Below are 18,838 nucleotides of genomic sequence, written 5' to 3'. Positions count from 1 at the left end.
GTTACCTCATCTTTCCATCCACTTTCTGTGACTGTGCCCATGTCTGGGGTCAAGCTGAGGGAAGACAGAGAAGAAAAGCAGAAGAGATTTTCCCCACCTTCTTGGGACCATAGCATCACTAATTGGAGAGGAAAATTTCCTCCCTCAGAGTTTTAGGTCCCTCCCAGCCCCTGTGGCCACTGCTGTCACTGCTAGAAGACCCTTTCCATGCCTAGAGTCAGGATTGGAGGGTTCCATTTGAGTTCTCTCTGTCTGCACCTGATATCCTCTTCCCAGCTTCAGGCTACACTGAGTCCAGGCTGGGAAAGGCCAGAGGGAAAGTGGTCAGCTCATTACTAGTACAGCTGAATTTCCAATTCTGGTCTTCTTCCCCCATCTACCTGCCAATATTTATTTTTTAAGTCTTCAAATAGCTGTTCTCTGCATGATGTTCAGGGTGTATAGTTGCATTCAGTGGGACAGACAGGGTGGAGTGTACCTACTCCATCTTACCCAGAACCAGAACTCCTTCCCACTTGTTATCCGGGTGATTGCTATTGTAGAGCGGTGACCAAGGTCAGTTAGAATTAAAGAATTAACACGTTACAAGAAAGTATGGCACAAAGTATGTTTCTTTGCTTTGATGCTAGAGAAGGAGAAATGAGGAAAAATAATGACATTGTAACTTCATATTATATGTGATGTGTCACATGATGGGAATATTTACTTTTTTTTCAAATGTAATCGCTAAGGAATTTGAATCTGTAAGAATCATAATTCTTCTGATGCTTTTTTGCTTCCTCTGCCTTCCACAATTCATTTTAACCAGAAGCAAATACAAGCAAAATGATATACTTTATTCATTAGTAGGTGGGTATTGCTCTTTGTAAATAGCATCATCGTTTTTCCTCCATCAGACTTAAGTTTGATATTATTTAAAGTGTTTTCATTTCTATATAAAATGTTAAAGGTGGTTCAAATATTTAAAATGATTAAAATTATATGTCTCACATACAAGTCAATCTGAATCCTTCGAAAATGATTTATTTTTGTAAGTTTTAAAATGAAACCATGAGAAGTACTAGAAAGCATATATTCCTGATATGTTTTACTCTATTTCCTGGGGAACAGGGAGCTGTTTTCTAACCTTCCATCTTATTCTTTCACCTTTCTTTCCCTCCCATCCCCATTTCTTGCTGAGAATGTCCTTCATGTATAAGACCTAGAAAATTTGGGGCAAGTTGCTTATGAAGCATATTAAAGGAGAGAGAGGGAGAGAGGGAAATTTAAAACAAATTAATGTAAATTTAGATGCTATTCGGGCTTTCCCTCTCTAAGCGTATTTGATTTATAACAATGCAACACCTGTATATGATAACCCTGACAAGAGAATTATCTTTACTACCTGGTTGGAAAATTATAATATGATGCGGAAACATCGAAGGGATGAGATAGGTTCTATTACTAAGAGGGAATATATACTGTATCATCCCATCTTTCCAGAAAATTCTAACAATGATTCCCACTGAAGAAGAGAAGCAGAAAATCCAGGAAGCTCAGCTGGCCAACCCGGAGGTGCCACTGGGCAGTGCAGAGCAGTTTCTCCTTACACTGTCGTCCATCAGCGAGCTGTCGGCTCGGCTCCACCTCTGGGCATTCAAAATGGATTACGAAACTACGGAAAAGGTAATCCCTAGGGAGGCAGCCAGCGGGTCCCGCATCCCCAGGGTTGAGAAAGTCAGAGTGTGTGTGTGGTTTTTTTTATTGGTGAAGGTGGTAAAGTGTCATTTTTGAGAGAGGATTTGAGTTGATTATGATGAGGTCGTGTCTATACAAAGGGATCAGCAGCCTGCCAGTGAGGGGTTATTCTGAAGTGTCTGCCTGGCACCAGCCACAGACACTTGATTGTAGGTACCAGATGACTGGTTAAAAAAAAAAAAGAAAACAATTTTTTTTCAGACTCTGTATGCTCATTGTAGAAAATTTGGAAAATATAATAAAGCACAATATGGAAAGTGATCTGTAATCTACCCACTTGATGATAATCATCCACACTGCTGTTAACTATAGAAATTAGCAAGTCATTGGGTCCCTTTGAGAGCATATATCAGATGAAACAGATTTAAGAAGTTGAGAGAGGAATAGGAAGAAAGGATCTTGACAGCAAAGGCATGGGGAGACTCATCTTGAGTAGAAAGCAGAAGATGCAGGCATCCTCTCTGGCCTGGGGCCATGTGAGTATTTTTGCTGGCTGAACAGAAGGAACCAGTGGAGAGGAAAAGGAAGGGGTGGACAGTGAGCTGGAGGTAAATGTAATTGAGAGGAAGGGCCCAGAGGAGACAGAGTCAAAGCATAGGTGGAGAGGCTGGGTGGCTTCCTTTTTCTGCAAAGGAGGGAGCACAGTCCTACACTGAGGGTCACATAGGTGGCAGTAGGTTTGGGGGTCTTCAGGAGGAATCTGCAGTATTCAAATTCATCTGGGAATCAAGTAGGGCTGAAGAAACCTAGCACTACTATGGTAACTTAGCACAGCTTTGTCACAAGACCAGAGTGATTTAGGTGACTTTCTCTAGCAAAGTGAGGTAACTCATGGAGAAAACATAATTGGGTCAGCTTTGGTTGGAGATATATAGGGCAGAAGTTAAGCCAGAGAGAATGAAACCGAACTATCTAGCTTTGGGATACAGGCTAGAGATGAGGCTCAGTAAGAACATGGGAGTGGGGGTTGGTCACACAGTGACAGTTGAGAGGGACTAAGGCCATGAGGCTACAGGGCAGGCTACAAGTCTGAGAGAGTACAAGTTACGAAAGTAATGGAAGTAAAGAGGATCGCGGCCTTCTAGACAGTAACCCAGGCTAAGAGGTGACAAGCCATAGCATGTCTAGAAGGGAAGTAAGAGACGTGGGTGGTCCAGGGACAGTGAGGCCACAGTTTCCGGTGTCATCTGCCTGGTAGGAGAAAGGCAAAGAAGACTGTGGTCCAGATTCTGAAGGAACATTTGAGGAAGGAGTGTCATAGAAGTCAGTGATGCTGAGAAGAGAGAAGGAGAGGAGGGTGTGACCTAAAGGTCCTGCTTGTGCTTGGAGGATGGGCAGGAACAGGGGGAAGAGCATTTGTCACCTCAGCACAAGCTCCTGTTAGCCATAGGTACCCATCTGGCCTCCACTGGGGAGATTTGGGTGGCAAGACTTTCTTCCTGATGACTTTTGGCATTTTTCCATAAGAAGGAGCTTGTGCCTATCACATAAGATTGCCTTACAGTAAAGAGAACTCTAAAGTACTATTATTATTTTGTACAGAAATTAAAAAGAACAAAGGAAAGGCAAAATTTACATGCTTTTTCATCTTCTTCCAACTTTTTTTCATTGAAAGGAAGTGGCAGAGCCACTTTTGGACCTGAAGGAAGGAATAGACCAATTGGAGAACAATAAAACCTTGGGCTTCATCCTGTCTACGCTCTTAGCCATTGGGAACTTTCTAAATGGAACTAATGTAAGTCTTTCACATGCTTTATCCTCCTACCTCCCTTGTCATAAAATTCCTGCCCTTCACGTGCCAGTGGATGTCATACCTCTGGTCCTCCAAAGCACAACTGACAAACAACTTTTGTATTTTCATGCTGAAGATCTAGAAGAAATTTTGTCCTTAAAATATCAGAGCCTATTTATTTGAACCTGTTTCTTGCTATAAATAAGAAAACTAGAAAAATACAATATTCCTTTAAAGTTTGGCTATTCTCAAAATTGACATTGGAGCTATTTTCTTCTAAGCTGGTTGTTGTTGTTTTGTCTGATGTATATAAATACAAGCACTTGTTTTTGTCATTCAAATATCTGTGCTTATATGTATTATAAACAAACTTTTTAAAAAAATTGGCCTATTTTTGGCCAATAGGTAAAATAGCAGTAGGGCAAAGGGAGAAAGAAGTTGTAGATATCCAGATGGCAGAGACCCAGCCTCACAGAACCTTGATTTAGAGGTAGAGCCCTAGGAGACCCTGTGGCTGATGGTCTTGGTGGGAAAGAGCTGGAGGCTCATTTCATTCTCAGTGCAGCTAGTCCATGTGTGATCAGCTACAAATGATAGATCACGTGGCCTGAGACGTTTCAGTCACAGAGGACCTAAATATTGGGCTTCTCCAACAGGGCATTGATTCTAACCATTTGTGCCTTTCTAAGAGTCTGTGTAAAACTTGATCTTCCTGCCTTTTATTTAATGTTCACCTAACAGGCCAAAGCATTTGAGTTAAGCTACCTCGAGAAGGTTCCAGAAGTCAAAGACACCGTACACAAGCAATCTCTTCTCCATCACGTGTGTACCATGGTGGTGGAAAACTTCCCAGACAGCTCCGATCTGTACTCAGAGATTGGGGCCGTCACCAGGTCAGCCAAGGTATGTGTTGTGGACACAGAGTAGCAGGCTATGCCTTTCTCTCAGGTGTTGGGTCTCTGTCAGTCATCTCTGCAGTGCACAGGTTCTATTAAGTAAAATGCCTAGTTGCTGCCTACATCCCCTGCTCTAGAGTTTGAGAATATGACTCTTCTCATGCCTTTTCTAATGGACTTTTAAGATCATTTTCCCATCTCTGGTTCTCCATCAGATTCTTTCCTACTGAGGTATGAAAGGCAAGCCTGCCGTCCCAGGCCTAACCCCTGCGTCCACTGTAGAGCAGTGTTACTTACCAGGCCAGATTCTGCAGAGTGTTAAAACTCCCCAGCTTGTTTTAGGTGGACAAAAATGTAAAAAAGATGCCATCTGGCTCCTCCTAAGACTTCCATAGGACCCTACGGTAAGGTGTCAAACAGGGAAACAGCATGCCTGGTCCCCTGCACCCCACAGATCGGCCACCCCTGTGATCTTACACAGAGGGAATAGTGTGGCTCCTCAGCTGCAAGCTCTTAAACTTACTGCATTAAAATCTTCATGAACTTATAATTTATTAGAAAAGAGACAGTTGCAATAGCTGGACGGCCAGCTGCCCCCCGGCAGGAGTATCACTGAGGCTGAACAACTCCAGAGAAATCCCCAAAACAGCAGAACTGGGAGATGTGAGGACCTTGGGAATGACAAGAGCTTCATGGGGAAGAGTTGAACAGGGCCCAGGAGCCAGGCCAATATGGCGGGCACTCCTGGAAACACAACCTGGGCTAAGCTGCTGAAAGCAGAATGACCTTTAGCTCTGGGATACATTAGAATCTGGTATGAGAAGAAGAGAGAGTGATGGGCAGAAGGGGGAGGAACGGGGAAGAAGCTTTGCTAAGCTCCCTCCATGGAGCTCTCCCTCTCTCTCCCTTCTCCCACAGAACTGGCCTGTAGGGACCCTGAAGCTGGGACCCTCCTTCACTTGCCTCAGGAACAATAGGCTGGCAGCTGTCAGGTACAAGGAGCAGGTGGCCCCTGAGGCAGCCTGACAGTAGATCTGCCCTGAGGCAGAAGGAGGCATAGCCAGCGATCCCCCAGTTGAGGGGGCTGACAAAGGGCTTCTTAGAAAATTGCCTCTATTTCACAGGTACCATTACCATTTTTACTCCATGCCAGGCACTATTATGAAGTATTTATAAATATTACTTCAGTATCCTAACCAAGGCAGAAAGCCCTGGGTCCTCCAATTGCTGCCCTGACACCCACCATGAGCACCTTCTCAGAAGACAGCTTGTTAGGAATAGCTGTATTTGAGACAAAATCTGCCTGGCCATCTAGATTCATCTTGGTCCTATTTCCAGAACCACCCAGAACAAATCGGTTCCTTTTTTACATGTGGTCTGTTGTTCTTTCCCAAGGCCTTCCCCTGGGTAGAGCCTGCTTGTGACCAAAGTAGCCCTGGCCTAGAAGTCCTGACACCAAGCTGGCCTCCAATGATTGCCACAAGCAACCCCTCAGTATCAGATTTTTCCCAAAAGAAGTTTAGTTATGATTATTAATTAATAACTAAATAGCTTATCCTTGCCTGAAGATTGGCTACATAAGCCAAAACTGCAGAAAGCTTTGGTAATTACTAAAGGTGATGACTGACCCAGGTCCCTGTGACTTGCACTAAGAGGTCAAGAGGGCACCTACCAGCACTTCTCAGCCTTTACTTCCAAAGCCTTTTTGGGCATTGAGGGGCCCCTCTGTGTAGACAGGCTCAAAATAAGCTTCAGGAACCCCCAACCCTAGCTGCATTTATTCTATACCCTGGTGTGTCACACTTTGGGCCTCATGACAGCAACTCCCAAGGGGCAGGTTGCTCTGGCATGTGCAGGAGAGCTGTGTCCCTGAGTTATCCCACAGCATCCCAGACTGGCTTGGTAGGACTTGACTTTGCTTCATAGCATAGCTCACGTGTCTTCCTATACATAGAAAGTGGCCCATTTGGAGCCATCCTCAGGAGAGGACTTCCTGGCAAGGACTTCCTTCTCACAACAGAAGGCCAGGACAGCTCTCGCCCTGGGGTGGAATTTTTTAGGTGCAAACTTAGGCTTAGGGCATGATGATTGAGAACTTATACTCTGGAGCCAGAGATTTGGGTTCACATCCCAGTTCTACCACTTACCGGCTGTGTGGCCTCTCACAAGTTACTCAACCTCTCTGTGCATCAGTTTCTCCCCTATGAAGGAGAGCTAGTAACAGAATCTGAGGTCCTGAAGTAATTGTGAAGACTCAGATCATGTGTGCCAGCTGCGCCAGCCCAGGCGCACAGCCAGCCGAGGTAGCCTTCCAAATCTCCTCAAAAGATACTGCTTGAAGCTCAACCTTCACACTGCTTTTCATCAGAAGGCTTCCGGCCTGGCTTCCACTGGCAGTGAGGTTATTTTCTTCTGCCACCACCTTAAGGGCTCACGACGGACTCTTTTCCCTGAAAAACTATCTCTCACATTTGTGTCTGCTGCCTGCTCTGCTTACTGCAGTGCTGGGCAAGCATCACCTAGTTATACAGCACAGAGCTACTCAGTGCTTGTCTGAGCTGAACTAAAGTTATTTTATTGTGGATCAAGAGACCTGCCAGATGCAAATGAGGATAGATCCAGAAATTTATGGTCAGACTTATTACAATTGGCTTAAAACTAACACTTAGGCCTCCTCGATATTACTTGCCAATCTCAGGTCATCTGGAGTCTTTTCTAGACTTAATTCTTTGAATTACTCAGTTCTTCTTTTCTAAATCTGCATATTTTTTTCCTTTCAGATGAATGCCAGGTTTTTTTCTCAGCTCCACCATATCATAATAAAGTGAAGCCTTGCTGGGTCTAGATGGACCCAGAAATTTTTCGATTTCAGGAAGTCATTTTTCTCCCTTTCTTACATGAATCTTAGGACTCTACCTAAACCTGTCTTCTGTTTTAAGCTCTTCAGCATCCAAGAAATCCAGGGCATATGATGGCACCTCCTTAGGCATCCCCTGTGCTCAGCACATCTTCATCCTGTCTGGTGACAGATTGTCTCCCACAAGCAGCCTTCGTTGATGTGGTCTGCTCTGATGTCGTTTGGAGGGTGGGGTTGGAGTTCTCAGGCCCCTCTAGCACGTCCCCTAGGGCACTCACATCTAGATCTCGCTGTCATGACCACCGTCATTGGCATCTAAGCCATCGTGGTTCACGTCTGTGCATCTTCTTTCTCCTGACTTTGTTTGGCTGACTCGTCCTTTCTCACATCTCTCACTCCACATCTACTTCTGTCCCCTCAGTCCCCTCTCTTCAGCTCACCTATTTATCTATTTCTTCCTCCCCTCCTAAGCTTCTCAGTTTCTTTCCTCCATCCCACATGTCCCTCCATTAAATGCCCTCGAGTGCATTTTTTCATCACTAACTCTGATTCACATGATTTCTTGTCTAGAAATCTTATAAAAGCATCACTTTGGAAAGCCTCCCTCATCTCATCACTTCAGTCAATCCAGACTGTTCCCACCTCCCTGAAGAGCACAGTGAGTGTGCTCTCTCACATCTGTTCCTTGCACGTGTGACTTGCATCTGCTGGCAAGACCACATACCACACACACATGCACAAGCCTGTTGGATTCTGTACATCCTCAGTGTTCGCTGATCACTTGTCTGTACAATGAGCCTCCTCGGTCCCATTCAGCATTTGTCTTCGTGTTCTTAGTGCCTGGTGTGGGGACTGGCATACACCAGTTTTTCCATGAGTGTTGTTTGACTGAGCGAATAGGTGAATAAATAAAATAATTCATCACGCAGTGTAGAAGAGATCATTGTGATGAAAAGCTGGCTGCTCCTTAGCTGGCCCCAGCATATCAGAGCTACCCATGCATGACTATGGTGCATTCCTCCAACCTTGAGTGAAATATCATCTCTGAAGAACAAGAGTCCTCTGAAAAATTTTATGAGACATCTGCTTAGTTCATCTTGTACTAGGGTTCCTTGATATCATGTTTTAATTTAGTTTCCAAAGACTTTTCTAAGATTTCTTCCCAAATATGGCAAAAAAAGGGGGGGTGACACTTGCATGGGGTTCATTTGAAGAAGTTTATCACTAAATAATGTGATATTGAGATAATGACAGATACACATGTGGATAATTTTTAGGCCATAAATATGTTTGCATTTCAAGATGTAAATTTGGTTTTGATGTTTATTTCTTCCCAGAGGCAGTTCAGTTTCCTGGTTGAGGTTGGGGTCCGGTCGTTTCTTTAGAGAAAACTTTGCAATGTTCTCTGTCTGATTTTCAGGTTGACTTTGATCAACTTCAGGATAATTTATGTCAGATGGAGAGAAGATGCAAAGCTTCATGGGATCACCTCAAGGCAATTGCCAAACATGAAATGAAACCAGTTTTAAAACAACGAATGTCAGAGTTCCTTAAAGACTGTGCAGAGCGAATTATAATTTTAAAGATTGTCCATAGAAGAATAATTAACAGGTAAGTGGATCAAGGAACATATGGAAAGGCCAGTAATATCACATATTGAAAATATTCTGCAAACCAAGATCTGAAGATTTAAATTTACAAAATTGTACTGTAAATTCTCGGTACCTAACAAGTGCACCTTTGATGCACATGTCTGTTCATAGGTATTTAATTTTCTTACACACACGGAGAAATAATATAATGACATTGAATCTTGAGGTCAGAAGAATCTCAGAGCTGTTATTCAAAAATCCTCCTCTATCAAGAATTGCATCTGTAACATCTTTGACAAATTGACCCCTGCATTTCTGTATCTGTTTTGACAGTTTTGTGTATTCACACATCTTTGTAAGGAAGCTCAACTTATTAGGAAAGTTCCTTTTATATATGATCCACAGTCTGCCCTCCAAGAAGACTTCCACTCACTGATTCTCCAGTGACTGCACTGTGCTGCAGCCTGCCTCGGTAAAGCTTGGGCCCCATCCTAGGTGCCATTCTCTAGACCAGTCTTCCTCAGAGTCACAGGATTCAAGAGGACCCTGAGAGACACAGCCATGATGTTCAGGCCTTGCCTGCTGACAAGGAGGCTGGCTGGGGTCTAGGATGGCCCCATGGCTGTCCAGGGCTATCGCACCTGTGAGTGGAGGCAGCACCAGGACTAGAGCCCGAGTCTTTCAGTGTTCCAGGCCAGGGCATTTGCCTACTATGCACCATCGCTTTCTTTGTCTTTGCTTTGTCACAGGACGTAGTTGTAAGTCCCTCACCTGGCTTCCAGGGTCTGAGGGCTCTGTTCTGGGCCTTATACCTTGGGGAGCAAATGTACAGCTCTGCACACCTGCAGGCTGTGGCCAGCCTGGAGCAGGAGCTCTGGCGGTGGGCCCACTGTAGTTCTGTTAAGGGCACCCTCCCTTGGGACCATCTAAACCGCAGGCCTTTCCCAGGGGTCTGCTCCTCCCTGGCCTGTGCTTGAGCACTTCGCTATTATTATTATTTTTTTAATGGGTGTGTGATATTTTTATTTATCTCTGTACTTTTCATATTTTTAAATTTTTGTCTCTTTTCCCTTCCTCCTTTCCCCTTCTCTCCGTGTTTTCTTACTTCACCTTCCTTGAAGCCATACAGAATTATTTTTTCAATATTACATACATATTATGTTCATTTCAGGTGTATAATATAGTGATTAGACATTTATGTGCCTTACAGAGTGATCACCCCAGTAAGTTGACTTCCCTTCTGATACCATACAGTTATTACAATATTGTTGCCTATATTCCCAATGCTATAACTTATATCCCTGTGACTGTTTCTAAAAACTTGATTATTTTGTCTGCATGCGAGCCGTCTCCCAGCTTGTCATTAGCCACTTCTATAATAGTACTTTCTGGGTCTTGATCCAGACTGTTGGGGGCAGGAGGGGTGCAGTGGGAGTGAACAGGAATAGGAACAGAAGCTTGCCTCCAAGTTGACAACTATCTACTACTTTTGGAATTCAGTTGTTCAACTCTAAATCCCCTTACTCTACTCCATCTAGACCTCATAGCTGTCCTTTGGGTGGGAGGACCTTATCAGAGATTTTGTCAGATTTCTCACTGAAATCAAAGTACACTATGCTTTAAACATGGTTAAAAATGGGAGGCAGGGAATGTAAGCTGCTTTGGCTCTCCATTGCTTTGTGTGATACAAACAATTTCCCACTTAAAACTACTCAAATAAACAAATAGTTTCCATTTGGAATGTCATAAAATTGGAGCAATTTTATGAAAGTCTTGTAAAGCTGTTATGCCTGGTCACATTAACCATTTATCCTGAATAGTTAGAAACTCAGCGATATTTCATTTTTTAAGCTATAATGTGTGTGTGTGTGTGTGTGTGTGTGTGTGTGTGTGTGTGTTACATTTAGTGCATATATTGAGTGTTCTGGTTGTCCTGTCCTCCCTGAGAAGCTGGTTACCTGGATGATGGTTGTTCTCATGTGCCCTGGGCTCTGTCTACTCACTATTGGCCATCCCACTGGGGATGACCAGCATCAGCCAGGAATTCATTATAGTTATGGTGGGAGGTAAAAGGGGCATGGCTGGGGTTTGGGGGTTGGTTCAGCTAGTTTCCTAGCCACAGCATCTAAATCATAGAAGCCTGGGTTCACGTGAAGTCATTATCAAGAGCCCACATTAGAACTGATTAAAGCAGGACTGTCTTGTTGGAGTGGAGATGGGGGACTCATAGCACCAATGGCTGTGCTTCTTCTTTTCCTCCCCACCACCAGCATTCCCAGGAGCATAGCCTACAACTGCTGTGATCTAACATATTCCCTTTATACTTTGGAAAACTGAGACCCAGAAAAGAGTAGCACTCTAGTTAGGGTCAGACAGTGGATCACAGGTGGAATTGTCCACGGCATGCAGATCAGCCTAAATATACGATTTCAGATCAGAAAATTACAAGAAGCTAGACCTTCATCTCAGAGTGTAAAGACGACTGTATCCTAGGGATTAATTTAAACATCCATGGGTAGCAAAGCTGCATATTTATTCTCATGACACTCAGATGTGCAGAGAAAATGACTTTTCTTTATTTCACTATTCACTTCATTTCCTTAATGAGGTAGCAGTCAGCTAATCTAGCCAATCATGTAAACAACTAAACATTTAGTCTCCTGAATGTTTGGTCTTCAAGAGTTCGACTCTTCCTTGATACTCCTCTCAGAACTAGCTTAGGATGGCGGGTGTGGGGGGACTGGTTCCACCCAACCTCTGCTGATCCCTCCTGCTTGATTGGCAGCTGAAGGGAAAAGTCATCAAGTCTTCCCCTCTGATGCACCCATCCCCCCAGACCCTGCAGCTCTCCATTCAGCACCTTCATGTTCCCCAGAGTCCCTTGTATACCACATAGAATCCCACAGGAGCTGGTCAGTCCAGCCAGGCCACCTTGCTTCCTCACCTCACTGAGCTGCCAATTGTTCCATTTTGACCTGGAGCCGCTCTGTCCCTCCCGATGGCAGAGGAGTCCCTCTTCCCTCAGCATCTGCTTCGGATCTCAACAGACCTCTCTCCACTCCTTGGCTTTCTTGGGGAGAGGCGATGAGGCCACACATCTTGCCACCCACCCCTCTGATTCCCTCAGTCATAGAGCCCAGGGGCTGGTATTCCACCTCCCTTTCTTGTCTGATGGACTGTCCCTTAGTAACTCCAGTGAGCCCCCTCTTGATAAAGGAGCACATAAAAGAACTTAGACAATGCACTTTAGGCAAAACTTGGCTTTCAAAACTGTTGCCTGGCTAAGAAAACCTTGTTCTGGATGTCCTAACCTGTATGTTAACCTTTCCTTTTCTGGTGACACACTCATAGCCTAATCCCACTCTATGGATATGTAGACCCACTCACTTATTCCTATAGATTCATTAGGTTGTAGTTAGACTGTGTGGGAGAGAGGGGACCAGGTGAGAGGTGGGGAGAAAGGCCTTCTTGGAAGGCATAGAGAACTACAGCATTTTGGAGGAGATACAGGGGTAGAGACACATGAACACCCACACTGGTTTCCCAGCACTCCAAAATCCACTCTTCCTCTTCCTGGGCCAGACACCCCACTCAGTGGCACACATGGGGAAAAGGAGGGATAATGGAACAGATCAAAGAAAGAAGTTTGGTTTGTACCTCAGGATACTGATGAGGGAAACCAGCCCTCCATAATCATAAGACCTTCTTGTCACATGTTCTGAAAGTGACAAACTCAGCTAACAAAAATCCCTTAAATGTTTTAAAGTCATTTAAATCCCTTTAAAGTCATCCACCCTTTGTTCTTCTGCAAGGAACGCCATAGTGTCTTTCCTTTCAAAGGTACATCTGAATTTTCTTCAACTATGCATTTAACTTGTTTGTTGTTACTCTTCTGCTTACAAATTATATGCTTGAATTCTGTTTCCGACTCATGTTAAGTTTGAATCCACAATGTTCTAGAAAGTAGAGGATAAAGACTCCTAGGCTGTTCTTAAAGAAGACTCAGCTTGTAGACTGATTGATTCTCCCCTTGATTCATTTTGCACACAGATCTGGAGTAGTGATAAGTGGTGATATATGTAGTATATATCACACTAGCCTATCCTAATGTATGATTTCATGTCATATGTCCAATATATAATGTCATTAGAGCCAGCCGGGAAGAAAAATTACAAGTATAAATGGGACTGGGAGTGACAAGAAGGTGGTTTTACACTGGGCTGTTAGGGAAGGCTTCCCTGAAGACATGCTACTTGGGCAGAAATCTATGGGATGAGAGTAGTCCATGCAGCTGTCTGTGGCGGAAATGCTCTGGGCATAGGGAATAGCTAGTACTGGACACCTCGTCAGAGCCTATGGTCCTCCCAGCAGAGTGGCCTCCCCACCCCCTCCACAACTTCTGCAGCCTCTCAGTTCAGCCACGTGCCCCCACCCCAGGAACACCTATGCATCACATGTGGGGCCTGAGGCCCTGAGGTGGGCTTGTTCAAGGAATCACAAGGAGTCCAGTGTGGCTGAGGTCATAGGAGATGAGATCGGAGAGGTTAGTGCACCAGTTATCCAGGACCTCATATGGTTATACCACATGTTGTTTATTCATCTGTTTATGGATGTTTGGGTTGTTTCCACTTTTTGACTATTTTTGACTGGTGCTATTATGAACATATGTGTAGAAGGTTTTGCATGGACACATATATTCATTTCTTTTGGGTATATGCACAGAAACAAAATTGCTAGGTCATTTAGTAATTCTATTTGAGCTTTTTAGGAACTGCCAGACTTTTCCACAGCAGCTGAATCATTTTATGTTCTCACCAGTACTGTAGGAGAGTCCCAATTACTCCACAGCCTCACCAATACTTGTTATTGTCCATCTTTTTAAATTATAGCCATATTAGCGCAAAGTGGTGTTTCACTGTGGTCTTGATTCGCACTCCCCTGATGACTAATGGTGTTGAGCATCTTTTCATGTACTTATTTGCTATTTGCATTTTTTTTTGAGAAATGTCTCTTCAAATTATTTGTCCCTTTTTTATTTGTCATTTTAGTGTTGAGTTGATAAGATTTCTTTATATATTCTGAATACAAACTCATCAGACTTATGACTTGCAGATATTTTCTCCTATTCTGTGGGGTATATTTTCACTCTTGATAGTGTTCTCTGAAGCATAAAAGTTGTTTTTTTTTTTAATTTTGATGTTCAGTTTATCCATTTTTTTCTTTAGGTGCTTATGCTTTTGGTATCATATCTAAGAAATCAATTCCTAATCCAAAGTCATGAAAATTTATATTTTCTTCTGTGAGTTTTTTAGTTTTAGCTATCATTTTTGGTTTTAAACAGCATTTTTTAGTCCCCTTTAAATACACATTGTATGCTTTACTTTATTGTTCTTCACAAAAACATAAACCAATGTCTCTCATTTGAAAAATGAACCAAACTTTTATTCAAACTGTACAAATTAGAGAGATCAAAGACAAAAGTTTTTGTCTACCAATAATGTTATCATTTATATAATACTGTTTGTTCTACGTAAAAATTTCCTTCTATCTTCTAGTATCTTCTTTCTCATTTCCGGATAACTAAAAATTGGACACTTGTTCGCTCATTTAATTTCTTTTTACAAAGAACTTAATAGAATCCAACAATTTTTGTTTATAAATAGCTGAAATAAATTTATTTTGTGCTGCTTATTTAATGTGTCCTAATTAAATTAAGATTGTATATAATATAGCAAGAAAATATTTCAAAATATTTACTCAGAGAAAACTTTATAAGAATCTTTTTATAAACCCTCAATTGACATGTTATTCATAATATGTTCATGTTTATTCCAAGTATTTATTAGAACAGGTTCCCAAGAAATTGCTAACCAACATTTCTTTATTCCTTATTTAATTTTATCTAATCTAGAAACTGCAATGTTTTCCTAAAAATAGAACTTTATAATTTTTCTTACTGAAGTTTTTTGCATATCCGTTTTAGGAAAACATTAAAACACAGATAAGCAAGGTAATTAATTTCCTGAAATCCTTCCACCCAGACATAACCTCTCTCAATGAGAACATGAGTTGAACTTGACCTCTGCTCTCATTTTCACTTGAGAAGACTTTTCAACCTCAAAGCCTCAGGAATGAAGAACAGTATCTTCGGCTGATTAATTTCTTACTGAAAGTTTTGAAATAATTGTTTTTCGTTCCTTAAAATGGAAGTCATTGCCATCATTGTTTTTCCTCGCAGGTTCCATTCCTTTTTGCTCTTTATGGGGCATCCACCTTATGCGATTCGCGAAGTGAACATAAACAAGTTCTGCAGGATCATTAGTGAATTTGCTTTGGAGTATCGAACCACCAGGGAAAGGGTTTTGCAGCAGAAACAGAAACGGGCCAACCACAGAGAAAGAAATAAGACCAGAGGGAAGATGATCACTGATGTAAGTCATGGAATCAGCCTCTTTGTGTCATTTATTTTTTAAAAACTTCCCCGTTTGGGAACTGTGGTTTTTTTTTTTGTTTTTTTAAATGTGAAAATAACTGTCTTTTGAAAAATGCTGTTAAACTGCTCCTCTACCATTTCTGTGAAAATCTGCTATATAACAAACAAGGAAGTAGGACATACAAGTTAGGAATGTGTGGCTGGTGGAGGAGTTGTATGATGCTGATGGCATTAAAGGCTTGATTCCATTTTCAACCTCTGTGATATTGGTAAAATTGGAGAAAAAGAAAAAAATATCAAACATAATGCCACTTATCATTGAAAGATAAATGTACTCATTTAGGAATTGATTCAGGATTTGTCTTCATAAAGATGCTTTATAACCAATAAGTTGATACATGGACCACCCATTCTAGGCATCTGATTAAAGAAATAATCGGTGTGGTTGCTCAAAGATGTAATCTAATGGGCTCCTGGCAGTCCCTTGAGTCAGAGAATATCAGGGTGGGACGAGATCCAGGGAGACAGTGAATCTGGCAAGAGTCCGCATTGAGAGTACCTGCATAATTATATGCCTCTCCCACTCCTGGGCTCTTCCCCCATTTCTCCTACCACAGGCCCGAGCCCACTGGGCCACGGATGCAGTGGGCATTCAGATGACAGATACTTCATAAGTGGAAGGGGGAAGGGATGTGAGAAGATGCCCAAGACAGACAGACACACAGAGCAGGCAACGCTTTCTGATATGCCTTTATGAAAACTATCTCATCTGTATAGATATATTTGAGAAGCACCTTGGCTCTCAGCGATACAGGGAATGGAATGGGAAAAGGATTAAGCCATAGGGAGTGCCATCATCCTGAGGGTTGCAAGCCTCAGATGAACTCAAATCAGGCACATTTCTTTGGAGAGGAATAAAGTCAATCAAGAAGACCCTACTGAGGCTGCCATCTGTACCCAGAAGGGTGTCTATGTTGTAGGAGAGACAGAGGACACTCGATTACTATCCACATTCTTGAAGGATCTAACCTTCCCATGGAGACCCAGATGCATTATCTTAGAAATTTTTCTGTAATTTTAAGGCAGAACTGGGGACTAATCCCGTCACTATCCACCCCATCGAGACGCCTTGTTTGTTTGTTTCTTTGTTTGTTTGTTTGTTTGTTTAATTCTCTGGACCCTTAGAGAGTGTTCAAATCACTTTTCTGCAGAAGGAATTCTTCCTACAGCCTCCTGGCTGTTCTAAACACGAGTGCCATCAGCTGAGAGTCCTTGTCCCCTCTCCTGAAATCTGGGTTCCATAGGATCTTTAGCTTTCTGGAGGACAGCAACTCAAGAAGCAAACAGAATCCACTTGGACAAACTATGGCCCACATCTCACTGCAAAGTATTATTTTTAAAAGTTGTAAAAAGGGAGTGCTTATTTTGTGGAAATGAGACACGTTGGAGGGTGAAAAATACAAGCCAAATATGCTTATAGTTATGAGAACACATCTAAATTTCTTGACAAATTCTTGAGATTTTTTACAGATCCCACTAACATTTTAATTCTGTCTTCTCTGAAAACATTCAGCTTTCCTATTTATGAACAGGGATAAATTTTTCTAGAGTTTGATTCAAAAATATTTAAATTTCCATTAAAATCTGGACAATACAAGTTTCTTCAGAGTCATCTTCAGCATAGTCACTATTTTTAGTAGGCAAAGTGGCATCATTACTGTAGAAAGACTGCCATCTGCTGGAAAATTAGGATATTGTCGATTAAGGCAAAGTACAGCTTCAAGTTTTCCCAGCTTGCAATTAAGTGCCTGCCGTGTGCCCAGCTAGACACGAAGCACCAAGGAAGATGTAGGTGCAGTAAAAAACAAGTGCATACCCTAAGGATGTCACAGTATATCCACAACTTAAACCACTAAAAACAAAACCAGGCAATATATTGACAATTACAGAGCCCCTGAACATGAGAGCTGGAAGTAATTTTTAGAGAAAACTGTGTAAAAAGTCACTTTTAATAAAAATGCTAAATGATGAGGATGGAAGTGGTAACAATTAAACAGAAATGATTTTATCTCGGAAGCTAAGGAAGGTGGGACCTGGTTAGTACTTGGATGGGAGACCACCTAGGAAGCCCAGGTACCGTAGGCATAAAAAATAAAAAATAAATAAATAAATATAAGGGATTATAAACTGACAAGGTCCTTGCAATCTGTGAGGTCAACCAAGAGTCACCTTGCCTCCTCTCCCCAGCCACCCTCAAACACACACACACACACACACACACACACACACACACACACACAGAGAGAAATGATTTTAGAAAAACAATTATTTTCTAAGAGAAGTCTGGGTTAAATCTAAAGACCCTACATTTGTAGAGTCAGACCCATATCTGCTCTTGTGTGCCTCCCAAGGAAAGATCAGTGAGAAAGTAAGTAATTCCTCATCTTGGTGTCCCAAACTAGTTCTAGACAAAATGATGAAATAGACAAGGCTTCACCAGGCAGTTGTGACCCTGTTTGCTGTCATTATACTCCAGATAGGCTGTGAGAACTCAGAATTTCCACCCCTGGGCTCCCACAAATTGGGGGGCAGTGGTAATCTTGGGTGAGGCCTCGTGTCCTCGCTCAACCCCAGCTTCTTCTTCTGTGAAAAGGGAAAGCAGTTACTTTGGGGAACACTGAGGAGGTATAGATTTTGTATATCGGCATCTTGCACATGTGCTAATTGCTGAAAAAATGCCAGACATCCTGGTTAAATAAACTCTAAGATTTCAAAAAAATAGCACAGCAGGACTGTCATCTCTTGTCGCAATGCCATTTGGCTGGGGACAATATGGAACGTGATGAACTGGAAGCATTTTGTCATTTCAGCTTCTAAAAGTTTAGTTAATTCTCAAAAACCATGTGTCTGATTTTCTGGCTTAGCTTTGCAATCTCAGTGGAAACAAACACAAGTTAAACTGAGGGAATGTTTAATTTAAAGTCAAGAGATGTATATCTCTTTCGTCCTCAATTGATTTTTAGAAAAGAGATATTTTATTTAAAGTTATTTAAGGAAGTTGATCTGATGAGAATTAACAGTATGGCATTTCAATTCAGACAGCCTCCATGAGGGACAGGTAAGATTTTTAAATGAACTTAATTTCATGTTTTTGAGGAGAGATTAATACAACCCATTCTGCTTGGGCTGTTGTTCCTTTCGTCCTGTCTGGCCTGTGTGTGGAAGGATTCTCGGAGCCCAGACCTAGCAGCAGGATGAGAGGGGAGACAGCAGTTGGCAGGCAGAGCCAGACAGATGGAGGCCAGTCCACTTACTGAGGTCTTGATGGTGGGCGTGTGGTGGTGGCTTCCACAGGATTTGGCCAGCTGAGTGGCAGGGCCCAGAGCTGAGGTCTGTAGTGGTTAGAGAACCAGGTAAACTGGCTATCAACCTCATGGGCAGCCTCAGGAGATTGGCCCAGAGCCCTGCAAGTCCCTTCTGACTTTCATTAGGACTGATCTTGAGGCTCATGCAAGGAACATTCAGACGAGGGCAGGAAGGCTATGCAAGCAGGGCCTGGCAGCTCCCAAATCAAGAGGGGGCCAATTGCTT

General features: G+C 42.5%; 1 protein-coding gene across 1 annotated transcript in view; it reads left to right on the top strand.

The window, feature by feature from the left end:
- Positions 1-18,838, top strand: part of FHOD3 (formin homology 2 domain containing 3) — a 421,374-nt gene that overhangs the window by 382,933 nt on the left and 19,603 nt on the right. Inside the window, 5 exon segments of the mRNA XM_025038715.1 lie at positions 1,483-1,665; positions 3,353-3,472; positions 4,211-4,372; positions 8,643-8,833; positions 15,053-15,245. Of these exon segments, the coding sequence (XP_024894483.1) occupies positions 1,483-1,665; positions 3,353-3,472; positions 4,211-4,372; positions 8,643-8,833; positions 15,053-15,245 (849 nt within the window).

This window comes from Pteropus alecto, unplaced genomic scaffold (genome assembly GCF_000325575.1).
Source record: "Pteropus alecto unplaced genomic scaffold, ASM32557v1 scaffold146, whole genome shotgun sequence".
NCBI classification, from domain to species: domain Eukaryota; kingdom Metazoa; phylum Chordata; class Mammalia; order Chiroptera; family Pteropodidae; genus Pteropus; species Pteropus alecto.
The sequence above is the reverse complement of the archived record's forward strand: the minus strand, read 5'-3'. Positions and strand labels throughout refer to the sequence as shown.